This window comes from Aristolochia californica, unplaced genomic scaffold (genome assembly GCF_029961685.1).
Source record: "Aristolochia californica isolate CCGP_79_NKW_82.1479 unplaced genomic scaffold, dmAriCali1.0.hap1 SCAF_14, whole genome shotgun sequence".
Classification (NCBI taxonomy): domain Eukaryota; kingdom Viridiplantae; phylum Streptophyta; class Magnoliopsida; order Piperales; family Aristolochiaceae; genus Aristolochia; species Aristolochia californica.
Window position 1 is genome coordinate 3,359,912 of NW_027181815.1, and position 24,675 is coordinate 3,384,586.

The 24,675-nt window shown below is 38.8% G+C and overlaps 3 protein-coding genes across 5 annotated transcripts; all 3 read left to right on the forward strand.

Annotated features, from left to right (window-relative positions):
* The first annotated feature begins 1,344 nt into the window (after nucleotides 1-1,344).
* On the forward strand, nucleotides 1,345-7,823 carry LOC137949520 (probable phospholipid-transporting ATPase 4). Its single transcript, XM_068795583.1, has 11 exons — nucleotides 1,345-1,541; nucleotides 2,258-4,226; nucleotides 4,352-4,462; nucleotides 4,577-4,853; nucleotides 4,947-5,035; nucleotides 5,126-5,213; nucleotides 5,331-5,540; nucleotides 5,675-5,800; nucleotides 6,364-6,462; nucleotides 6,595-6,786; nucleotides 6,891-7,823. Exons 2-11 carry the CDS (start codon nucleotides 2,398-2,400, stop codon nucleotides 7,551-7,553), a joined length of 3,684 nt encoding a protein of 1,227 aa, XP_068651684.1. The 5' UTR covers nucleotides 1,345-1,541; nucleotides 2,258-2,397; the 3' UTR covers nucleotides 7,554-7,823.
* Nucleotides 7,824-8,246: 423 nt separating this feature from the next.
* LOC137949522 (putative hydrolase C777.06c) lies at nucleotides 8,247-15,977 on the forward strand. Of its 3 annotated transcripts, none has more exons than XM_068795586.1 (13): nucleotides 8,247-8,739; nucleotides 9,301-9,422; nucleotides 9,546-9,658; nucleotides 10,582-10,623; nucleotides 12,189-12,244; nucleotides 13,183-13,259; nucleotides 13,342-13,461; nucleotides 13,751-13,827; nucleotides 13,957-14,020; nucleotides 14,139-14,189; nucleotides 14,274-14,322; nucleotides 14,547-14,653; nucleotides 15,951-15,977. In XM_068795586.1, the coding sequence occupies exons 1-13, from the start codon at nucleotides 8,580-8,582 to the stop codon at nucleotides 15,957-15,959; spliced, it is 1,047 nt and encodes a 348-aa protein (XP_068651687.1). In that variant the 5' UTR covers nucleotides 8,247-8,579; the 3' UTR covers nucleotides 15,960-15,977. The 3 variants fall into 3 exon arrangements, with proteins under 3 accessions (XP_068651687.1, XP_068651685.1, XP_068651686.1); XM_068795585.1 differs by lacking the exon at nucleotides 15,951-15,977 and having other exon boundaries at nucleotides 8,301-8,317; nucleotides 8,426-8,739; nucleotides 14,547-14,833; XM_068795584.1 differs by lacking the exon at nucleotides 15,951-15,977 and having other exon boundaries at nucleotides 14,547-14,833.
* Nucleotides 15,978-18,438: 2,461 nt separating this feature from the next.
* LOC137949920 (protein indeterminate-domain 7-like) lies at nucleotides 18,439-21,497 on the forward strand. The gene is made up of 3 exons (XM_068796165.1): nucleotides 18,439-19,350; nucleotides 19,471-19,867; nucleotides 20,274-21,497. The coding sequence occupies exons 1-3, from the start codon at nucleotides 19,161-19,163 to the stop codon at nucleotides 21,262-21,264; spliced, it is 1,578 nt and encodes a 525-aa protein (XP_068652266.1). The 5' UTR covers nucleotides 18,439-19,160; the 3' UTR covers nucleotides 21,265-21,497.
* The last annotated feature ends 3,178 nt before the right edge of the window (nucleotides 21,498-24,675 follow it).

The following is a 24,675-nucleotide window of genomic DNA, read 5'->3' on the forward strand; positions in this document are numbered from 1 at the left end:
TAGTTTTGTTCATCAATAATATCAACTAAAAAAGTGAAGCAAAAAAATTGGCTTAAATTTGGATCTTTGCATGCAACACGATACCATCATGATCTTTGATTCTTGCAATGCAAATATCTCCTTAAATATAGATAAGATTGACATTAAATTTTCTCCCATTGAAACTAGACTTAAATACCTTTCATCCAAGTATAACTTCTCTTTTGAGATAAATTATCTGATATATTTTGGACTATATAATCTGGTCGAACTGAGTACCCTTTCTTCCATGGCCAACATGACCGTTGGCTCTTTCGAGATCGATATCTCCATCTAAAAAACTCAGATTGATAATTCGTTAATTAGGTAAGAAAATAAGACTTATAGATATTTGTTTTGATATATAATTATCCATATAAAGTCTTGTTCTTGATGTCATAAAATGGCTCGAAAGTTAAAGTTCTCTACTGCAGCACGAAACTTTTCTACTACTTTACCTTTGCTACTTCAGATGTCGATTTCTCTTTCTAGAAAAAATTGATTTTAATAATTTTTTGTTAGTTAAAAACTAGACTCTAAGACCTTTCCAAAGTTATATAAATGTATATATGAAAAATACGACAGAAGAGTGAAAGATCTAATGGAAAACAAGAATCGGGAAAGAAGACATAAGAAAAAATGAGAACCGACTCCTATTCCTTTCCTAATTTAAGTGAAATTGGTAAAAAAAAAAAGATAAAAGAAAATTATTTTTTAAAAAATAAAAAATCATTTTTTCTCTATTATAATGAATTTTATTAGATGTATTTAAAAATTATACATAAAATATTAAATATTTGTGAGAAGAGAAGATGACATATGATAAATGTCCAAACAGTGGTCTAAGGCGCGTTTCTGGCCGTATCCATTGAACCCTAGGCTCAAGCTTAATTAATAATTTCGAAGGCTTGGTCAGTGGGCCCAACACGTCCCACGTCAGTCACCTTGAGCATCAGTCGAGCTCAAGCCAACTTAAGGGATAACCACCTTATCTTTAACAAATGCGACGCCTCAATACAGGTTTTATATGTGACAAGTAGCATTAGATTAGTTAGGCCATAGCTTTCTCATGGCTACCAATTAGATATATTATTGCATTAAGTCCAGGAATGCCACGTAGGATAAGGGCGACCGCGTTTTCAAATAACGACTAGTTCAGCTGTGTCGCCGGCTCATGGATTTTTTTTATTTTTTTATTGTGATTTAATTTAATCGGGAATTTAACTTTTATTTTTTAGATTAATTAGGCCAAAATACAAAAATAGATACGTCAAAATAATAACCGACGAGGGGGCCGAAAAATTCTGGTATTGGTTCGAACGAGGAGACTGGGGAGCGCTCTCCATTTTCTCCTTTTTCTTGTTTTCTTTTCCCCTCTTTTCTCTTCCACTCCTCGCCGTCTTGGCCTCTCCTTCAGCGCCTGGTCGACCGCTGGAGAATGCCAATGTTGTCGATCTGGTTTTCTTCCTGACTTGTTGGATACCGGCCGGGGTTTTTCTTGCTTTTCTTCCTCATGGTTACAGGTACTCTAGCTTTTGCTTTTTCACTTTTGCTTTTCCGTCTTGAGTTTCTTTTTTATTCAGCTGGAGATTCTCATGCGGGATGTTTCTCGTTATTTACCTTTGATCTCGGGGTTTTTGTGCGCCAGGCTTGATGTGCATTACTTGTTTCTTGCAATTCGGGTCGTTTGTAGGGGCGTCGGTCGTTCGAATTCAACTAAATTTTGGTCATTTTTGTCTTTGCTTGTTGTGTGCTTTTTATTTTAGCTTGAGCTTGGTTACTTTTAATGGAAGAATTGATGGAGTTGGCTCAAGAGCCTGATGTGTGGAGACATTTGGTGTTTGCGGGTCTGGAGTTTCGTTGTCTCCTTCCTGTTTTCAGTTACCTTTTCTCACTATGGTAATCGGGAGGATTTTGTTGATTTGGAGTGAGATTTTGCCAGATTTACCACTTTTTTTTTATGGCTCAGTAGAAATTATGATTAGATGCATTTAAAGCGGAGGTGCTCTATGAACCGTTAGTTTTGTTTATTTGGTTGGAAGATGGAAGGATTAATTTCGTACTAGAGGTGACTGAAAGTGGGAAAAGAGTGTCACAGCTGCCATCTCCCTATTTTACCGATTTGTTTTTCTGCGTGAAAGCTCATTTTGTTAATCTTGCTGTGGCTGAATTAGTACCCCTCGCGGGTTTTTTTCTTTCACATTCATTAATTGTGAATTTTTTATTTTTTCCTTTTCAGATGATACCTTACGGAAATATACAATTTGAATGCCTCACGCCTATGGAATTCTTTCTTTGTTGGAGGAATTAGCAAACACCAATTCTATGGATGGTTCAATTTCAATTTTGAAACTGTCTGAGAGGAAACAATAAAAGAAGATGCCTCGAGCATCCAGGATAAAGGAGAGGCTCCGATGGAGCAATCTCTATACCTTCTCTTGCATCAGGCCAACTGTCTTAGAGTCAGATGGCGGAGGGCATGCCCTTCTAGGACCTGGATTTTCTCGAGTAGTTTACTGCAATCAGCCTCGAATGCACCGAAGGAAACCCCTCAAGTACCCATCCAACTACATATCGACCACCAAATATAATGTAGTGACTTTCCTTCCCAAGGCAGTCTTCGAACAGTTCCGGCGAGTTGCCAATCTTTACTTCCTCTTGACAGCTATTCTCTCAGTTACCCCACTTGCCCCTTTCTCTGCTGTTAGTGTGATTGCTCCTTTGGCTTTTGTTGTTGGGCTAAGTATGGCCAAAGAAGCTTTGGAAGATTGGCGTAGGTTTATGCAAGATATGAAGGTAAATAGTCGAAAAGTTAGCATCCATAAAGGGGGTGGACAGTTTATTAACAAAACTTGGCAAAAAATTAGGGTAGGAGACGTGGTCAAAATTGAAAAGGATCAGTTCTTCCCGGCTGATTTGTTTTTGCTGTCTTCAAGCTATGATGATGGAATATGCTATGTCGAGACCATGAATTTGGACGGAGAGACAAACTTAAAGGTAAAGAGATCCTTAGAAGTAACCCTGCCTCTGGATGAAAATGTGACTTTCAAGGATTTTACTGGAACAATCAGATGTGAAGACCCCAACCCTAACCTTTACAGTTTTGTGGGCAATTTTGAGTATGAAAGACAGGTTTATGCTCTTGATCCTAGTCAGATTCTCCTCAGGGATTCAAAGCTCAGGAACACCTCATTTGTTTATGGAGTGGTGATATTTACTGGTCATGATAGCAAAGTCATGCAGAATTCAACCAAGTCACCATCTAAGAGGAGTACAATTGAGAGGAAAATGGACCAAATCATATACATCCTTTTTACACTTCTTGTTCTTATTTCCTTAATCAGCTCTGTTGGTTTTGCTGTAAAAACAAAGTTTCATATGCCTAATTGGTGGTACTTGCAACCAGAGAACACCTCAAATTTATATGATCCACAGAGGCCCGCTTTATCTGGTGTTTTTCATCTAGTCACAGCTCTCATACTTTATGGTTACTTAATACCAATCTCTCTCTATGTCTCTATTGAGGTTGTGAAGGTTTTGCAAGCAATGTTCATTAATCAAGACATTCAAATGTATGATGAGGAAACTGGTGACACTGCACAAGCTCGAACGTCCAACTTAAATGAAGAGCTTGGCCAGGTTGATACCATTCTCTCAGACAAAACGGGCACTTTGACATGCAATCAGATGGACTTCCTTAAGTGTTCTATTACTGGGGTTTCATATGGTTTTCGTTCAAGTGAAGTTGAAATTGCAGCAGCAAAGCTTATTGCAGCAGATCTCAATGGGCAGAACCCACAAGTTTCTGTTCCTGTTGAAAGCCCCAGGGATGGGGCTTCATGGGCAGAGACTGGTACTAGTCTTACAGAGATTGCACTGGATAGTGGATTAAGCCCAAAAGTAGAGAAGTCACAGAAGCCTCAGATTAAAGGGTTCAGCTTTGAGGATGATCGCCTCATGGGTGGGAATTGGTTAAGAGAAGTGAACTCAGATGTTATTTTGCTATTCTGTCGGATTCTTGCACTTTGTCACACAGCCATTCCTGAGCTTAATGAGGAAACAGGAAGCTTCAATTATGAAGCAGAATCACCCGATGAAGGAGCTTTCCTTGTTGCAGCAAGAGAATTTGGGTTTGAGTTTTGTAAGAGGACACAGTCGAGTGTCTTCATCCGAGAAAGATATTCTTCCACTGGACAGCCAGTTGAAAGGTAATGATAATAAAGTTTGAATATGAGAACCTATAAAACAACTACTTAAGTTAAGATGAATATTCGATTACATTCACACTTGTTCTTCTAAGTCACTTTCATCTTCATCTGAAATTCTATATCAGGGAGTTCAAAATTCTCAATTTATTGGAATTCAGTAGTAAACGTAAACGAATGTCTGTGATAGTGCGTGATGAAGACGGGCAGATTCTTCTCCTCTGCAAAGGTGCAGACAGGTCTGATTTACATGTCCTCTGTTTCTATTTTCCCCATCCTCAAATTATTTGTTCAACTCATTGAGGCCTTTATTAGGCGTTCAATATTTCAATAAACAACTCTGGTTCATGCAGCATTATATTCGAACGGTTGTCAAAAAATGGAAGAACATATGAGGAAGAAACCAGTCGGCATCTAACTGAGTATAGTGAAGCAGGGTTGCGCACCTTGGTACTCGCATACAGGAAACTTGAAGAATCAGAGTACACTGCTTGGAACAATGAATTTCTGAAAGCAAAGACAACTATAGGCCCTGAAAGAGAGGCATTCCTTGAACGTGTTGCGGATTTTATGGAGAAAGACTTAGTTCTTGTGGGTGCAACAGCAGTTGAGGACAAATTACAGAAAGGGGTAAGTTTTTGCTTAATGTGAATGTCTAACAAGGATTATTATTAACTTCAGCGTAGTGATTTTTCTCCACTGTTGTTTTTTCCTCCTGAAAAGGTTCCTCGGTGCATAGATAAACTAGCCCAAGCTGGTCTTAAGATCTGGATCCTCACTGGTGATAAGATGGAAACTGCAATCAACATAGGGTAGGCCCTTTCTCTACCGAAAATCATGTCGTTGTTTCTCACTGGCATTAGGAAGACGATAGCTTTTTAACCTCTGCTCCTGTATTGCAGATTTGCGTGCAGTCTTCTTCGACAGGGGATGAGACAAATAACCATAACAACCCCAAATACAGAGCTTCTAACCCAAGATAACAAGAAGGTATGGGATTGTTTGTTGTATCATCCATGCTTGCTATGGTTTGCCAGAATACCTTACACAACCTGCAGGAAGTTGATTTCATGTTAGGCTTTGTTGCTCTGTTTGATGACTGGTCAGGCTGTCAAAGAGAATATTTTGATGCAAATAACTAATGCCTCCCAAATGGTGAAGCTTGAAAAAGACCCTCATGCTGCCTTTGCTCTCATTATTGATGGGAAGAGTCTTTCTTATGCATTGGAGGAAGACATTAAGCACCAATTTTTGGCTTTGGCAGTTGATTGTGCATCTGTAATATGTTGTCGGGTCTCACCTAAGCAAAAGGCTCTGGTATGTTTAACTTATTATCTGTTATAAGTGTCTTTTTCATCCTAGAGTTGTTGTTAGTTTTGGTTGTTATCACATACAAGCAGTTGGCTTTCGTTTTTTGTTGTCTCATCTACCTTATAAATTTTCTTGACCAGGTCACAAGGTTGGTTAAAGAGGGGACTGGGAAGACCACTTTGGCCATAGGTGATGGTGCAAATGATGTTGGCATGATTCAAGAGGCTGACATTGGGGTTGGTATTAGTGGAGTGGAAGGAATGCAGGTTGGTATTGCACATAGTTGTATTTCTATTTTTTCAAAATCTTTGCTTTGGCCTTCCAGAATCTGGATGTTGGCCTAGAAAGTATTTGTTGGATATTTGAGCATTCCTTGGAGTTGTTTCATGGAGTTCGATTAAGTTTTAGCTATAGTTATGGTAACTTTTTGTTGTTAAGTTACTTTCATCATTCCTGCTTATTTGATAATGTTAATATTTCATGGAAACTGAATTGGAATTCTCTGTCCTAGTGTATTTTGTGGCCACGTGTGTGGATGTCTTCTTCCCATTGTATTTGTTAGCACTTTCTGTCCTGAAGCAGAAGCAACAGCATTCGAGATTGTAGCTTGATAAGGAATTTGTAGTACTTATTGAATTTGGGAGTTACTTCTTTAATGTTAATAGTTTATTTGAGCTAATGAGAAATTTAATGCCATCAGTGTTTTGAAAAAAGCTACTAGATTCGTTGCTGTGCAAAGATGGTCTTGCATCTGTTTATTTCTCTCAATCCTATCAAAGCATGCTATGTATCACTTCTGGCAATCTCAGAAGCTTTCAGCTATGTGCAGGCTGTAATGGCTAGTGACTTCTCCATTGCACAATTTCGGTTTCTAGAGCGACTTCTCGTTGTTCATGGCCACTGGTGCTATAGGAGAATTGCCCAGATGGTAAGACATGCCACTTCTAGTTAGTTTTTGTTCTTTTTAACTGCCTAATTTTCATTATCTTTGGGAGACATTCTATTCCTGTAGTCTTGGCTTGTTATGTTGAATCTTGGAATTTATTTTATTTGTGTTCAGGTTTGCTATTTCTTTTACAAGAATATAGCATTTGGTCTTACCCTATTCTACTTTGAGGCGTACACTAGCTTTTCTGGGCAATCTGTCTATGACGACTGGTACATGCTTCTCTTCAATGTTATCCTGACATCCTTGCCGGTCATATCTTTGGGTGTCTTTGAACAAGATGTCTCCTCTGATGTCTGCCTACAGGTTAGCTTTCTACATGGCTGTTGTAAAATTTCTTTTTTTACTGTGCTTAATCTGGCATTGGATGGTCGTTTAATTTAATTTTACTATAAATATACAATCTGCAGTTTCCAGCACTGTACCAGCAAGGACCCAGGAATGTATTCTTTGACTGGTATAGGATCCTGGGTTGGATGGCCAATGGTCTTTATGCATCACTAATCATTTTCTTCCTCAACATCAACATCTTTTACGACCAAGCATTCCGTGCTGGTGGGCAGACATCAGATATGTCCTCTGTGGGGACTACCATGTTCACCTGCATCATCTGGACTGTCAATTGTCAAATTGCCCTCACAATGAGCCACTTCACGTGGATCCAGCACCTCTTTGTGTGGGGCAGCATAGGGACTTGGTATCTGTTCTTACTCCTCTATGGAATGGTGTCTCCAATCATATCCGGCAATGCCTACCAGATCCTTGTAGAAGCTCTGGCCCCGGCACCAATTTATTGGTGGGTCACACTTCTGATAACCTTTGCTTGCAATCTCCCCTATTTGACCCACATCTCCTTTCAGAGATCATTCAACCCCATGGATCACCATGTCATTCAAGAAATCAAGCACTATAAGAAAGATGTGGAGGACCGATTCATGTGGACCAGAGAAAGGTCTAAGGCAAGACAGGAAACAAAGATTGGGTTCACAGTCAGGGTGGAAGCAAAGATTAGACAAATCAAAGGGAAGCTGCAAAAGAAATATTCATCATTAGGAACGCATACAGGTTCATAATGAAAATGGCTAGTCATGGTTCTTTCTCTCTCCCTTTTTTATTTTATTTTTATATATATATATATATATATTTTTTTTATCTTATCTTGGGGGGTAGAGGCATATATATTCTTTTCTTCTCTTTCTTTCATTTTCTCTTTCACACTATTCATTCCTCAGCAGTTTTCGTCCCATTACGTTGGGTTGGTTTCCGATCCAAGCAGTGTTGAGGGTTTGTTGCCTGTACAATATTTATTTGTTCGGATGAAGCGAATGGAAATAGTTGATCTGTATAGTAGTTTTCACACCAATTTTTTGTTTTGTGTGCTGCTGGTGTACGTCACGTCTCTGAACAACTCTTATTAGAGCCTACAATTTAAATGGACTGATTATAGTGATCTCATAAAAGAAGAGAAAGAGAATGAGAAAAGAAAAAAATTCTCTTGTTTGGTGGGTTCCAAAAAGACCCAGAAAGTGGCCCATATTCTTTAATGAGTTTAACAAAATTAGATCATTTAATTTTAATTTATTTTATTAAATAAAAAATATAATTAAATAATAAATATGTTACCAGTACAAAAAAAAAAATATAGATTCCTTAAAATAGTTATGTCGGAGAAATGATCCGAATGACTTCAAGCTTGGGGCCTGAACGGATTTATATTTTATAGTTACCGATGAAGTAAACACTTACGCTTTACAAAGTGAAAAACAAGGAAGAAGGGAAAACTTTCAGGCGATTTTTTAGTTCATTCACCGATTCCAAAATTTTCTATTGCCAAAATGTAAAGGCCCTTTCTACTTCGATTGGTTACGAGCGAAATGAGGATTTTCAATTTTCTTTTTAGCGATTGTAAGAATCGACGGTACTTACTTGCGTCCCTCACTTTCAGAATATACACTAGTCCGGTGGTCTTTTTTCCCCCTTTCTGATCTGGTTGGTGTGGACGTGGACTTCGACCTGGGGAGCCAATAGCTTGTTTTCCGATGAAACGAAAATCCCCTCAAGTTTGATTCTGCTTTCTGCAATCTGCATGCTCGGTTTCCATGGAGCTGCTGTTGCCGCCTGCTGCGTTATCTGTCCCTGCTTCTTGCATTTTATACCGCCTACCATGGAAAGCTCCAGTTCGACTCGCTGCTGCTCTTGCCTTGAAAAGATTTCGTTTCTCGCCCTTCAAGCAGAATTTCCAAGCACGTCTTCAGTCTAGTACGTAAGCTTGGATGATACCCATTATGGTATTTTGCTTTGTTTTAACTTTTTCTTTTAACATCCCTTTTGTTATGTATGAATATTCCTGTGTATTAGGAAGCAGGACGAGTATCTGTTTGACTCTACAGTTCTAACGTGTGCTTCTATCGTTTTTCTCCGCTCCTGTGTATGCTGTCTGGAGCGTTTCATGCCGTTTCCTTCTCCAAATTGGTTTGTGCTAGTAGTGATGTTCTGACTATTCTATCTAATGCGGCCTTTTCTTTCACATTTTGTGTTGTTTTCATCAAGTAGGTTACCATCTTATGTCTATGATACTTGTTTCAACTATCGATTGTCGAGCAATTGCTCGCAAATATGGTTTACGTTTTTATTCCCTTCACTCAATTCGCAAAGTGTCAAGTAGTCCAAGTTGCTATCTTCCCTGCATCCTCATCTTCTTTTGCTTTTTTGTTGCCCCGATCAGCTGAAATGCAGTATTGCTTGTATTTCATAGTTTCTGTTAGTTTGAATTTTGACTAGAACCTGATTTACTGAAATGGCTTCCACTTTGTGCTGCAGGTGTCATTGACGCAGCTACTGAATTATCTTCGGGTGGGTCTGAGGTTATATTTTTAGGCTCAGGAACTAGTGAAGGAATTCCTCGAGTGAGCTGCCTTACTAAACCTTTAAAGAATTGTGAGGTAGTACTTCAAGAAAAACCTTGCCGTCAAAGTTGGTTGTCAGTTGACAAAATTGAATTTAGAATAGCAGCTGTTGATCATTCTGGGAAAGAGGTAGCAGCTATTCACTGTTTGTCTTACCAGGTTTGCTTAAAGGCAACAGTACCGGGAAATAAAAACAAGAGGCTGAACACAAGCATCCTTATTCGCTATCTTAGTTCTTCTGGAAGACAAAACATTCTGGTGGATGCTGGCAAGTATGGAATGATTCTTTAGGTTACAGTTTTCTTGCGCTAACTGAATACCACTTGCCTCTTTTCTGTTGGTCATAATTAAGCTAGTTTATTTCAAATGCTTTTTAGTTTAATTGTTTAAATCACTCTTGGTCTTGCAACAAAAAGTTTTCTATATAGCTGGTTAAACCAAGTAAAGAAAGATGATTGAGGGAAGATTCTTGAACTGCCATCAAATTAAGTACCATACAAAGTAAATAAAAGGTGAATATGTCAAAGAGCAGAACAAAAAAGGGAAAAAAAATCGTACTTCATCTGTAGTATATTGAAACATATAGTAGACTCTGCTGATGAGAAAAACAAATGTTAGTCGTACTTAAAAGTAAAGAACAACTGCTTGAGTGTCGAGTGGGAGTCAAAACCATAAAATTTCTTCATAATGGATCAACCAAAACAGAAGCGTAAACCAAGATTTGATTGAATTTTGGCATATGTACCTGCTGCTTAGAAATATTGTGATCCTTTACTTGATTGTTTCCTATCACTCTGGAGTTGTATTTTTCATCTTTAGACTTTCCTCAGCCTTAATCAAGTCTCCTTCTAATGGTTTTCAAAAGAAAAAGGAAACTTGCTGGTTTAATGTGAACCAAGCTTGTGATTGTTTACCACTGTTCTGTTACTGTTTAATTGAATACTCTTCATGGATGTTGCTCCAATTTCAGAGAGGTGGAGTGTCAATTTGGTTTCTGAAGCAAAAAATGTTGTTTTTTCTTGTGTTTACTTATGTATACCAACAAATTACTAATGTTTGAACAGAATCTGGCCATTTCATTTGTTCTGTTATATGTTCTGTTATATGTTCTGTTGTTTGATTTTGGTCTTTTTTATGCTTAAATATTAAATTTTTGAAGTGGGAAGAAACTTATTTGCTAATGGGCATTCTGTAGGTTTTTCTACCATACTGCTCTTCGATGGTTTCCTTTATTTGGGTAAGATTTTCTTCATTAAATCTTTTGAAATGGTCATATTTTAACAGTGTAAAAGACTTAACTCAGGCTTATGAAATTGTACATAAATTTGACAGTTAAATATTGTTTCATAGGCATTAAGAACAAAATGATATTTAGGGACCTTTTGTGTCATCATAGAAAAACTAAATAAAGAAAAAATCGTTTTTCCTTTAACCAATTTTCCTATTGAATTTTTTTCTCTTTGATTGGTTTCTTGCTGTTGTGCCCTCTCTCTTCTTTTTTTTCCCATTGTTGTGTATTGTAGCATTAGAAAACTTCTTTTTTCTATCCCCTTTTAACTTTTTGTGGGCCAAGATGAATAGAGGTGAAAACACCTAAAACCAGCACAAATGCTAGAAATTTTTTTCTTTTGCACTTTTTTCCTACAGTTTCTTATTGGTACAAACACACCCTTAGTAAAATAACTTATTGTACTTCTTAATGCTATCAAATCCTAGCTGGACCAACTAGTTGTTGGGTTCCACTAGACCGGTCCCCTATCTAGAGTTGAAAGTTAAAGACCCTAGAGAGGGCAACAAACTGGCTGACCAGGTTGGTTCTTGCAGTTTGACTGGTGAACAGTGAGAATTTGTCTGAACCAGGCGAGTCTCCCTTTCCACTCCCTTTTGTTTCATTGAGACCTTGGTGTGTGTGTGTGTGTGGCGGGGGGTGGTGTGCTCCTTGTACAGGGGAAGGGCCATGCCGGCACATAGAACAGAAAGGGCGATGAGCTCCCCCCCTCCTCCCCTCATGGCATCATTCCATTCAGCCACCTGCTTTTTGGGGTTGAACTTGTTGACCAAGACTTACCACTTGATAGGGTTGATGGTCGGGTTGGGTCTGATAACTTTTGTACTTAGTGCAGACTTAAAAAATGCTGTAAAAATTAGAAAAAGTTAAAAATAACATATTTTAAATATATTTAATGAATATAATTTTTATACAAGGCATTGTTTTTCCCGTATCATCTCTTTCCCCGTGACTTATCAGACCTAGTTTTCACTTTAAACAGGGCGGCTATTCTTCTCTCTTGATATAATAAGATGTTATAACCTTTAAAATCAAATTTGTCCTGTGAATCATTGTAGTTAAGTCAAGCCAAATTTGGCTTCTATTATCATCCTTGTCAAGCTCAATCTGATTGTGAGCTTGTAAGAGTAAACTCATGGTGAGTTATAGCTGGAGGAATCAAGCTTGAAATGAACTCAAGATTGACTTGAATATTGCATCAGATGAGACTCCTTACAATGGTTCTTCAATGTGCAAGTCCTAATTCAAATGTAATGGAACAAATAATAATCATTAAGAACTAACATTTTACAATTGTTATGCTATTTTAACAATAATTTTTATTCTTGTATTCTAGCAATGAGGTTTATTCTTCTAAATGGTACTGTGTTAGGTATTTTCATTCAAAAGGATTCTGAGCTCTGCACTAGTTATCCATTTTTTAGTCTGTTTTTTTTCGTCTATTTTTATTTTCTTTTTCATTCCTATCTCTTGTTCCTTTAAATTTAGTTATAACTAAGTGAAATTTCTGTCAGGCTAAGAACAATCGATGCGGTCATTATTACTCATTCTCATGCAGACGCAATAGGAGGTCTCTTACATGTTCTCTAGTAAATGTTTCTTTATTTCTTCTTATCATTTGACTAGAGAAAAAAGTAAAATGTGATGGTAATTTTATCTGATTTGGTACTGATAAAAGGTATTCCCAAATTATTATTTGCATCATGGATGGATTGTCTGATGAATTCCTTTGCACTAATGGTTGTTATCACATTTTTTTCATGCTACGTTATCACTTTAACTAAAGTCAATTTCCTTTTAGCTAATTTAGAGGCATGAGCTTGTAATATCAAAGCTAATTCTAGTTTCTCCACAAGCCAATATTGGAGATGGGAAACCTCTATTCATTATGCTATGTATTCTTGTTGGATTAGTAAAATGTTTGTATTGAGTAGCTTTATTAAGAGCTGGGCATATATCATGTCCTAACTCTGCGTTCTGAGCATTCTGAAGGGTTATGCTGTGAACTTTCAATTCTGCATTTGAAGCATAGCTAGAGATGAAATTGATGAAGTGAATAGTGCTACCTGTCTGTTTATTTATAGGACAAAATACACATCTTAAATTTAAGTTTGACTTGTAGCTAAACCTGGAGGAGATACTTCCTTTTCCTTTTGAAGATATCATATGGTTGAATTAAGCTTATGGGTCTGAGTTTCTTTTCTAGTGTCAAGCGGTTCAAGTCCTGACAATCATTAGAGAAATTCAAAAAATTGTATCTGATAACCTGAAACTTGGAAGCAAATTCTGATCTGGTTGAAAAATAATAAAAGAGCTGCTCATATTGCTTTCTGTCCTTTCTTTGCAACGAAAAGAAGAAAATAAAAAACTTATGGCTGTAATTATATGCTTGTATATGCTATTTCCCTGCCAGCAGATAAGTTTCTGCAAGAATATGGGTAGATATGGTAGTATGAGTGCTTTGAGCAGTTATAAATAAGACTAACCGTGGTTGTGCCTGTGATCCAGGTCTTGATGATCTACGTGACTGGACCAACAATGTCCAGTCCCACATCCCAATTTATGTTGCAAAGCGTGATTTCGAGGTTGAAAACCAAGGATTTCCATTACCATTTTCCTAGCCCAACATAGAACTCATTTTGTAAGTCAATTTGGAAATGATTTCAGGTGATGAAGAAAACTCATTTTTATTTAGTGGATACGAGTGTTGTTATACCTGGCGCTGCTGTTTCTGAGTTGCAGTTCAATATCATAGAGGAGAAACCTTTCATTGTTCATGATCTGAAGGTAAGGAATTTTAGGGATTACTTTTTGAGTTTTGGTCTAGGACCTATTTGGGAAACTTCTTGGCTTTTAGCCAGTGTGCCTGCTCATAAACTTGTTAAGTGGTAATATACTATGATAATTACTGAAAACACTTGATAGTATTTTTAAACAATTCCAGATTGGGTACTGTTTAAATACTTTAAATGGATCTCTAAAGGTGAGAATCTGTGAGACATTTGAGATACCATATATGAATCTTTCGTTCTGTCTGTCAATTTTAATACTAAAATACAGGCATCAACTGTTTTAGGTCACTCCTTTGCCCGTATGGCATGGACAAGGTTACCGTTCCCTTGGCTTTCGGTTTGGCAATGTATGCTACATAAGGTAATACATACAACTACTTGTTTCCCATGGTGGCTATAAAACTTATCAGGCTTCGAGTTTGGAATTGAGTTCCTAATTAGTTTTGTAGCAGTATCATGGTTTGAGCTATTTTTCCATTTATGTTTGTAGTGATGTGAGTGAGATACCGGAAGAGACTTATTCGCTACTCAAAGACTGTGAACTTCTGATTTTGGTAAACCTGTTTCTTATTCTTCTTTAAAACTGTAAGATCCTGCTACACATTGAAATATATATATTTTTTGGATTATCATCTTATATCCATTTGTGCTTGTTTCTATTGGACTATGTAGGATGCACTAAGGCCAGATCGTTCTTCTTCTACACATTTTGGACTGCCGAGGGTACTGGTCATACTCTTCACATTTTTAGTCTGTCACAACTAGTATCAATTTCTAAAATCTTTTCAACTTCAAATGATTCTCCAGGCTCTTGAGGAAGTTCGAAAAATTAAACCTAGGCAAACACTTTTCACAGGTAAATTCCATTCTTTCGTGTCAAAACCATAATTATCTTTGTCAACAGTTTCCTTTTTCATTTTTCCCCATTGGAGGTAACTTGTAATGGCTAAGATTAATGTTTAAAACCATCTGTTCAACATGCTGGCAAGAGTGAGCTTTACCTGTCACACATGAAACCAGTGACTAAAATTATTATTTGTTTTCTTTTAAAAATTAAGTCTCCTGTTTTTGTGCATGAAGGGATGATGCATCTAATGGACCATGATAAAGTCAACGAAGAACTTAAAAAGCTGAAGAACTCGGAAGGTTTAGATGTTCAACTGAGTTATGATGGCCTTCGTGTACCGGTAAATCTCTAGGGTTTATTCCATATTTTCATGTTCCCCCTTTCAATTTTGATAAGTTTCTCTGGTAACATTTGGGAAGCTCATTGATCTTGAAAAAACCAATGTGAAGAGGTACTGTGTCATCGCTCGTAAGATTGCTATAATTTTCAACCAGATGAACATTCTACGTTCTGATCCAAATTGTGGTGTACTCAAATTGCATTATTGGATAATTAATTAAATTTTCTTTTATGAAAGTCAACATTCTATGTACTTCTAAGTGAATCGTAGGTGTCAAAACCAAAAACTGATGTGCTCTGGAGGGGGTAATGGTATGGGTGGTTTCACCATTGAATGAGTGGTTTCAGATAGTGTACTGTTTTTTTATTTGTGTTCATAATAGACCAAATATGAGGTTTGTTTTGGTTATGAAAAACAGAACAAGAACAGCTAAGTCTGACAACAATGGGGAACTTTTGTTAGTGTTTGCTTCCGCCTTAGGCTCCACTCTGGCTGGGGAAACATTTTTGGTCAGAGAAAATGACCAGCTCGAAAGACCAACTCAGCATTCAAGAGAAGGAGCTGTCCGCTAGACGGTGGCTCCCAACTCCATTGACTGATCATGACCGTGCAAATAGCCCCTTGATTGGTCCAGGTTCTGTGACATGCATGTGAATGGCTTCCCTTTTCCATCGCCATGATGTTGAAAGGTCTTGTGTCTTACTATTACCATCATCCTTAATAGGATTATGTTTTCTATATCATTTGAGACATCTCAAACTTTGGAGGTACTGATATGATATAGGAGGCATATTGAGTGGTAGTGTCATAGTTTAAGGGTCCAGATACCTTATGTTATACCTCAAGGGACATAACCAGTGGTATTTATCAATGAAGTGGGATATTATCAGTACTGAAGTGATGATCTGCCAAAAGGGTGTCAGCTTCTGTATTTAGTTCTGTAAAAACAAAAGCCTGTGTACCCGGTAAGCAGCCACTGCTGCAGCCAAACTGGACCCAGAAGAGTACAATAGGAATATTCGGCAGTAAGACCACCCTGGCTGCCACAACAAGCAGATGGAGAAGCATCTAATGTTAGAATTCACGAGCTATCCAAAGCAAAAAGTAGCCCAGGAAGGTCCCGGCATCTGGGTGTCTAGCAGTCTTAAGTGTCTTGCAAGATTTTATTTTGATCTTAAAGCCTGAATCTATCAGTAACCTTTTTCTCTATATTTCTTCTTCAGATGCATAAAGAAGATTTAAAATTTTGCATGACACTTTGTTGAATTGATAATCCCCACATGCGTGGGACCTACAGATGAGGTAACGCATATCTACCAACCATACTGTGGGCTCCATCGGCTTGCTTTTGGCATCCAGGGTCTACCACCGGCACTTACCAAAAGGGAATATCATCTTTAATCAAACCAGTTGAAAGGACAGACCTCACTGTGTCTCTCATTCATTCTCAAATATGGACCAGAACATTTCATGATATTTTTGTTTTCTTCTCTCCCACTATCTGCAATTCCTTTTTAAGCAAAAAAAAAAAGAAAAAAGGGTGAAATGAAAGATTACCATCTCTTATTAGTTCTGGTGCCAAATAGCAGCTCTCAAGGGTCTTTTGTTATCACTAACTGTTAAGTTCCATACAGTAATTGTATCATTAATATGTTTGATAAACAATGAACATCAAGTAACACTAATTGGATTTTAAGAAAAAAAATTTGAATAATAATCTCCTGTTCAAATATATATTGCTAAGATATTGCAACTCTAATAAATAGGGTAAAGATCCAGTTCTAACAGCGTTTCAGTGAAGGCAAAGGTGAGCAATTGCATCAGTAAAATGCTTCTTCTGAAAGGTATGAAAGAGGCTTTTGAGAATTGTTTTTTCTTTCTGCATTTATGGAACTTTAAAGAGTGATCACTCATCAGTTGCCCTATTGGATGTCCAGTTGAAATTACTTTCTTCTTCTGCCACAGATGTTCCCTCCATTTTTATCAACAAAAAATGCCAGGACCAATGCCATTTGTCAGTAATATATGACATACAATTGCGCTCAATTTGCCTCTTGGAACCCTCCCATCTGTACCGACAGGAAAAAAAACAGCTCCTTCAGCTCTCCATTTCAAGACGGTGTAAAACAAATTTGCAAAAACACTATAATAATAGCCTAAACTTGAATTCAATACCTTACTTGAATCGGTTGTCTTGAAAACAACCTCCCCTCTATTTCGATGTGAGAGTTTATTCCGTTCACAAGGCACTCATCTCTGAGAAGATGAATTCGAGAATAAGAAAACAAGACTTCCCATGAATATGCTTTCTCCGATGCAACTTACAGAATTATCAAAACTGGGATCCTGATAAGAAATGGGCATTTGCTGTCTCTCTGCCCAACCCTCTCCGGTTTCCGACGAAAACATGGAATTTTCATCTATTTTTGTTCGTAAATACGTGCTAGAGTAGCAGGAATTTCACATGGTTATCCGAGCAGACTATTTGCCTGTAATCTGGATTATTAAAACAGTTCGTGTTTTTTTACGGGGCTTGGAGGGGGGAGTGTGATGAGCTGGGGGTGCATACTTGCAGAGCCTTTTTGGCAATTAATCAATGTAAAGGGAAAGCAGAAAATGACAAGGAAAAAAGCTTTTTTTAATGGGATTTTTATATTGATCGAGGGAACACGAAGTCACAAACTCATCGTAAACACTGTTGCCCAGAAATGCTGTAGCCTCCACAAGGACTCATCTCTCTTATTTTTTAATCTCTGGCTATATATTAATTCCTTTGCTTTATTCAATTCGGCAGTCGTGTTTGTACCACTTTTTTTTTTTACTCGGGATATCCTCCACTGCGTACAGTAATCAAGCCTTTCCAAGGAAGATTCAAATCAAAGCTTGAGCTCGAGCTTGGAATCGGTTTTTAGATGGGTCGACTCGCTGAGGACAACTAGCACATCGACTTTTCTTTCAGCCAAAAACAATTCTTTGACGGATCATGACTATTTCTATTCCCTCCATTGATGGTGCAGCAGCGAAGGTACAGAATTGATCAGGAAGAAATTAACAAGGGTCCACCTGGTGTAAGAGCTCCATCGGTGAAACAGCACCTGAGTGGTCCTCATACTGGAAAATGTTTTTGTCCCTTTAGGAAGAGTTCTCTTCCTAGATGGTAAATTAAGGAAAAAGCTTCTTGTTCAGAAGCTCTTCATATATATTTCATCTTCTTACTCATCTTGTGAACTTTAACGCTTGAAAAAGCTGAAGAGAAAAAAAAGGGTTACTTTACGTAGAGATCTCTCGGTTGAATGAAGAAAGTTTCGGACGATCACATAAAACCCGATCAACTCAGTGCTTGGATCATCGTTATTATTTGTCAAAAACTGTAACTGGGTCAGAGCCTTCTTCTGATCATCAGGCGATTCCTGTCAAGTCACCGAGCCATTGACCTGATTGATACTGGTTAATGAATGAAGCAAAGCTGGAATTTTTAGTTAAAAGAAGAAAACAAAGAACTGTTTTCTATGAGCATGTCTGTAGTGAAAATCAATCAATGAAGCAATGATGTTATTGTAAATGCAGAAAGCTGATGAGGGCTCCTTTTACTATACCCAAGTAAAATAAATCAAAGCCTTATCATTCCCTTGAAATCAAAGACTCTTTTACTCGACTTTTTAACCTTTCAGGGAAAGGTATTGTCATCAGACCTTACAGTAATGGAACAGTAATGACAGCAGAAACCAAAACTATAAATTAACAAGGTTGAGGAAGAAGGAAATCTAGTTTTGAGAAGTGAACAAAGGAAAAGACAGAAAGTGATACGTCAGACAAGTCTTTTGGGCGTGGGTATTGAATGGGTGGACGATTACAAGAGGATTCCTCATCCACATCTCGCACCCTTTGCAGAAAATTCCCCTCCATACCTTTCCTTTTCCTTGTGCTCTCTTTGTTTTTTGTTTATATAACCAGAACAACTTTTAAATATTTCCTTCCCGTTTTTTTTTCCCCTATTCCGTTATTTCCATTATTTGTCTATTTTGAAGCACAGTTTGCTGCAGAGCTTGACTTGCAGTTACCAATTTGATTTATTTTCCGCTTCGATTTCACTTGTTTGAAGAAAAAGAGCTGAAAGAATCATCATATGGATCTCTGAACTCGGAAGAGAGATGGGTTTCATTACAGGCTGCAAGAGACGTTACAGGAGACAGCGACTCGAGTGCTGATTCCATCATCGGTTTCGCAGTATTTCTTTTTTCTGTTTTGCTGAAAAAAAAAAAAACTATTATAGCTGCTTGGGGGAGTGTGAAATGATGGTCTTCTGATGCCTTTTGATCTCACGGGTTTCCTTGTAGAACTAGATCTGTGGGTGCTTTAGCTCCCCTTTCTGTTTAAAGTTGTAGAATGAAGAAATATTACAGTCCCGCCGTTGCCAGTAGCTCCCATATCCTGATCTACTCCAATTCTTGTGAGAGTTCATCGAAACCCTAGAATTTCTCCCTTCAGACCCGCTTCACCTTTGCAGATGATGAAGGGTATGGTAATTCAGCAGCAATCGGTCATGGAGGAGAACATGTCGAATTTGACTTCTGCATCAGGCGAAGCCAGTGTATCTTCAGGCAACAAAGCTGAGAACGGCCATAAGTATCAACAGTCCTACGCTTCGCCGAATCCACCTCCAGCAAAGAAAAAGAGAAATCTACCAGGAAATCCAGGTCTCACCTAAATACGAGCTCGAGACTCGGTTCTTTCGTTTCTGTAAACCTTAAATTTTTTTCACCAAATGAGATGTCGTTTTTTTTTTTTTTTTTTTTTTTTTTGAATATTTGAAACAGACCCTGATGCAGAGGTTATAGCTTTGTCTCCAAAGACTCTCATGGCAACAAATAGGTTTATTTGTGAGATCTGCAACAAAGGGTTTCAGAGAGATCAGAACCTTCAGCTGCACAGGAGAGGCCACAACCTTCCGTGGAAGCTAAGGCAAAGAACCAGCAAGGAGGTGAGAAAGAGAGTCTACATATGCCCAGAGCCTTCATGCGTGCATCACGATCCCTCGAGGGCGCTCGGCGACCTCACTGGCATCAAGAAGCACTTCTGCAGAAAGCATGGAGAGAAGAAGTGGAAATGCGATAAGTGTTCCAAGCGTTACGCAGTTCAATCGGATTGGAAGGCTCACTCCAAGACTTGCGGTACAAGGGAGTACAGATGCGATTGTGGAACGCTCTTTTCACGGTAAGCAAATCCCAAACTTGAACAAATAAAATAGAATATCAATCAACTTCATTTAAGATGAATGGAATAGCTCAGGAGGCCTCGGCAGCTTCATTCATTACTTCTCTGCTTCCTTCAATCAAACATTAAATCCTTCTGAACAGATTCATTTCATCTAAGGTATACACAGTCAATGTCCTTCGTCTGTGTCTATCCAGCGGAAAACATCAAAGAAGAAACACAATTGTAAACTGCACTCCATAAAGAATGTCTGCTGGGACCCGGAATTCATGGAATTGGAAACCTAAGTCTCCCTTCGGTCTTTCTTCACTTTGCTTTTCTTTTTGGATTGTTGTGACAAGTTTGAATTATAGCTCCTTGTGTTTTTTGTTTTTTTTTTGTTTTTGTCTCCGGTTTGTGCGTGCAGGAGGGATAGTTTTATCACTCATAGGGCCTTCTGCGACGCATTGGCGGAAGAGAGCGCGAAGGCCATTACTGTGAATCCTCTGACGAGCCCTCTTCTGTCCTCACGAGCTAGCTCCTCGACCACCCATATAAATCTCTCAGCCCAGTTCCCTCATATCTTGAGAAGCACAGAAAGCAGCTGCAGCAACATCAACAGCCCAAGAGAGCAACGACAGCAATTCAACCTCAGAACAGAAATACCTCCATGGTTAGCATGTCCGCCAGTGGTGGGGGCAGGCCCAGGGCCGCTGGTACAAACTCCCACTGCCGTCAACAACCTTGATCTACCAAGTTCAATCTTTTCATCACGGTTAGACCAGGAATTCTCACAATCCCCAGTTCAATTTCCCCATGACAGCAATGCTCCTTCTTTCCACTCCGTTGCCTCTCCCCACATGTCTGCAACTGCTCTGCTCCAGAAAGCAGCTCAGATGGGTGCAACCATGAGCAAACCTTCTGCTTCGTCACCGTCAGCGGTAATAAGAACGGGGCAAGGTCACATGAGCACGGCAGCGGCTTCTATCGCCTCCTCGACTGGTTTTGGACTGAACTTCTCTTCACGTGAAGAGATGGAAAACGGTTTTGTTCAAGGTCTGACTGCTTTTGGCAATAAAGGTGCTGGGCTTCTGGACCAAGCACAGGCAGCAGCAGCTCCATCGCTGCTGCAAAACATGATGAGTTCTCTACCTTCAGGTACAGGTTTTGATGGGCCTTTTCAGGAGGTCTTTGGAGGAATATTAGGGCCAAAAAGAGAAGGAAATGCCATGGAACACATCGCAAAGAGCCACCACAGGAATGAAGAAGGCGGTGGAAACGATGGGTTGACGAGAGATTTTTTGGGGCTCAGAGCCTTCTCCCACAGAGACATTCTCAACATGGCCGGCTTAGACCCTTGCATGAACTCGTCCTCCTCGTATGAGCAGACCCAAAATCAAAAGCCATGGCAGGGTTAGCTGCAAGAGAGGCTGCATGTGTTTCATCTTCGCATGGAGGCGGCCTAGCTCTCTTAACTTATTCGATCTCTTTCTTGCTCGAGTTCTTTTTCTAGTATTTGCTTGTTGACGTTTTTCCTCTCCCAAAGGGAGGGTTGGCTCTTCCATGTCTCTATCCTTCAGAAACTCGATGCTCCAATGCCTTTCTTTTTAATTCTTGTGTTTAATATCCTTAGTGTACTATTTTCTCTCAACTCTTCAGGAGAATTCATCCTCAAAATCCCATCCCCACCATCTTAAGGCGAAAAAAATGAAATCCAGAATAGATTATGGCCAAAGCAGAAAAGCAGCCTGTCTCTCCCTTCCGTTATCAGAGAAACCCATAATTTTTTCATTCATTTGTTATTCAGGAATGATGAAAACGGAAAAAACACGACAAACCAAAAACCAGAAAAGAATAAACGAGAGAGAGAAACATGGAACTCTGTGCATGTGATGAGTTGAAAACTTGAAATGGTTGTAAGCAATCTGTGGCTGTATCTCGTCTTCAATAATAGATTCTCCACATTTGTCAAACCCAAAATGTCTTTTGTTCATCCCTTACGGATGGCTACTGTTAATCAACACCTTTTACAGTGGGTTTTCGTCTTTCATCTTTCGTAGGCACGATCGTAGCAGCTGTAGGTCAAAACCCAAAACCAGTGAGGTGCATATTGATAGTTTTCTGTCTTCGCCTTTCCCACTTTACTTTTTCTTCTTTAAAGATGAGACGTAAGCATCTGATGGGCATTGTGAAGTTGAAAAGCTTGGATTTGCACATCATTTGCTCACTTCTGCATCTAAAACAGTGATTTGCTGCATCAGAGCCTCTCTTTGAGTAGCATTAAATGGGTGTAGATTTTTTACTTCTTTTCGTGACATAATATGCTTCAAATGATTATTCTTTAGCTTACATTTACTCTCTTTATTGCTGGGTTTTCTGTCTCCAAAGAGTCTTGAATTATACTGGTTCTTTTGTTGTTGCTTCTTTCAGTCACGCACTCTTTCCTCTCTCCGTCCGTATTGAGGGCGACTAATCTCTTCAGTTATTGAATTGAAGAGACGCTTCCTTAATGAACTCCCACAATTTTTATTTTTATCTTTATAATTAGGGTTTGCTCCCTTCAGTAGGATGATGTAAGCTAGAGTAGCTCTGTTGGAGAATTGAAGGTTATTGGGTTACTCGTGTCCACGAGATTGATTTCCTAAGCAGTCTATCAGTATAAGATGGATCAAGGTACTTGGTTGATATGTGACTCACATAAATGAAGAATCCTCATTTCATACTTAAATCAAGGTACTTAGATTTTTTATTTATTTATTTGTTAATTTCGGTTCAGCCAGAGAAGACATACATTTATCCAACTATCTAATTCAAGATCACAAAAACTCATTAAAAATGCGCTTACTTTGCCATCACGTCAGGAATCTGTGATTTTCTTCTAAAAAACTAGTTTACAAATACACCCAGCTACTGATTAGATTACACCAAACAAACAATCATTATCAGTTGAAGGTTTTGGCAATAAAGAGCCCACCAAATGACAGGATAAGTCGTCTTCCTTGGGCATATTTTGCTCTTGTCTTGCCAGGTTAGCATCAGTTTGGGTGGGGGAGATGGAGGGAAGACCCAGACTCTTCTTTCTTACTTAGCGTTGATACAGGTAATCATCCATTTTTGAAAAGGTTTTAATTTGGCCTAACTCTGGGTCTTTACCTCACATCATCTACAAGACCAACAAGTCTTTTCTCCAGGCTAGCTTACTGTTTCTGAACAGTCTTCCTAATCATCAGACACCCCCCAATAAGCCATGGTTGATCATGAAAGCAATCTAAGATACATCTTAAAAGGAAAAAATAGAAAATTTGCTGCGGAGTCAAGTCACTGGGCCGAATTCAAAGGATGGTGTGATTATAAATAATCTCAAACAGTTTAGTCCAATCAACCTGACAGAAAGATGCCTATACTGTTTCTGGGTGTAGTACATGAGAGAAAAGCAATTCATATGCTTGCAACCTAGACACTGGAAAACAACTTGTAAGGCTGCTGATTCTATGTATCTTCCTCTCTGTTTAAGCTTCCGTATTTTCACCAAACTTTTGAATCTACAGGTTATTGACAGATTTTGCTGTTCATTTGCTGCAGCCCTTTTGCCATGGAGACCTGTTGTTGCGTAGAGCCTAGACTCAAGAACGGTTGGCAGTGACTAAGCAGGAAAGAGCCAAAGATACGAGCGACTGTGGGTGCATGTCTTCTCCTATTGGGGAGGAGAAAAACTATACCGAAGCAGCAAAAGACAATCCTGAACTGGATGACTGAAGGAGAAACGCCAAGAAAAATCATCATCGTCATCATCATCACCAAAGCAAAAGGTGAAACACACAAAAGGGTTATACAATTCACGCCGTCCAAGAGGATATGAACGTGTACGTAACCAGGCAGAAGAATCTCAAGGGAGATTTGATTTAAGTTCCAGCAACATCTTCAAGAGAAATAGATGGGTGAATGGTAAATAAGACCAGAAATGAACGAGAGAGAGAGAGAGATAAAGATAGAGCTCGTGTCTTTGTTATGGGTTTTGAGATGGGAAAACGAGAGAGATTCTTTGAAGACTGTTTTTCCATATTTTATCTAGGGTTTCCAACTTTTGAATTATATTGTCAACGTCACTGCTCTGGTCGGGCACTTTATTCGTCTCTCTTTTATCGCATTAAGGAGAGGTGAAACCGTGAAAGGGACGGTGGGTGATCTTTTTTCTCTCCATTAATGAGACGGTTCCGCGTCACAGGAAGAAAAAACAGAGAAAAAAAGGAAGAAGGAGAACGAAGAAAACGAGAAGGAAAGAAGAGAAACGGAGTACCGGGAAGCGAAGTAGTTTACAAAGTTTTTAGTAATTTTCATGATGGAGTGGAGGCAGCCATCACGAGGTTGGTGGACAAAAGAGGCCAGCGCAACCTACAGTTCCACACTCTCATCTCTCTCTCTTTATTAATTTGCTGTGCTTTTTGTCTCGTGAGAACTTGTGAGCATCTCAGAAAAGCTGCCAAAGTGTGTGTGTGTGTGAGAGAGAGAGAGAGAGAGAGAGAGATTTTTGGGTCCTCCGTTGACACAGGGGAAAAAAAAAGCCTAAGCCTCGGAATTAGGCTTCTAGGCTTCCTTTATTTTTGACTTCAAGTCCACTCTCCCACCCTTTCATACTTGCTTTCTCCCAATAATTCACCCTCTTTTCATCATCCCCTTTTTCTCACATGTAATATAACATAACAAAGAAAAACTGGGAAATTTTCAAACTTAGCTCATTGCTCTATGCCCTCTCTGGAAATATTCTCCCCAAACCCAAATTCAGAGGAATGAAACTCCTACTGCTGCACCCACCCTTCAATGCTTTCGTT

Bases quoted from the DNA above. Each gene is read 5' to 3' on its own strand.
- LOC137949520 (XM_068795583.1), top strand. From the start codon at position 2,398: ATGCCTCGAGCATCCAGGATAAAGGAGAGGCTCCGATGGAGCAATCTC. The intron at 4,227-4,351 runs GTAATGATAATA...ATTCTATATCAG, and splicing joins ACTGGACAGCCAGTTGAAAG to GGAGTTCAAAATTCTCAATT. The intron at 5,801-6,363 runs GTTGGTATTGCA...AGCTATGTGCAG, and splicing joins GTGGAGTGGAAGGAATGCAG to GCTGTAATGGCTAGTGACTT.
- LOC137949522 (XM_068795584.1), top strand. From the start codon at position 8,580: ATGGAGCTGCTGTTGCCGCCTGCTGCGTTATCTGTCCCTGCTTCTTGC. The intron at 14,190-14,273 runs GTACTGGTCATA...ATGATTCTCCAG, and splicing joins CACATTTTGGACTGCCGAGG to GCTCTTGAGGAAGTTCGAAA. The intron at 14,323-14,546 runs GTAAATTCCATT...TTGTGCATGAAG, and splicing joins TAGGCAAACACTTTTCACAG to GGATGATGCATCTAATGGAC.
- LOC137949920 (XM_068796165.1), top strand. From the start codon at position 19,161: ATGATGAAGGGTATGGTAATTCAGCAGCAATCGGTCATGGAGGAGAAC. The intron at 19,351-19,470 runs GTCTCACCTAAA...TATTTGAAACAG, and splicing joins AAATCTACCAGGAAATCCAG to ACCCTGATGCAGAGGTTATA. The intron at 19,868-20,273 runs GTAAGCAAATCC...TTGTGCGTGCAG, and splicing joins TGTGGAACGCTCTTTTCACG to GAGGGATAGTTTTATCACTC.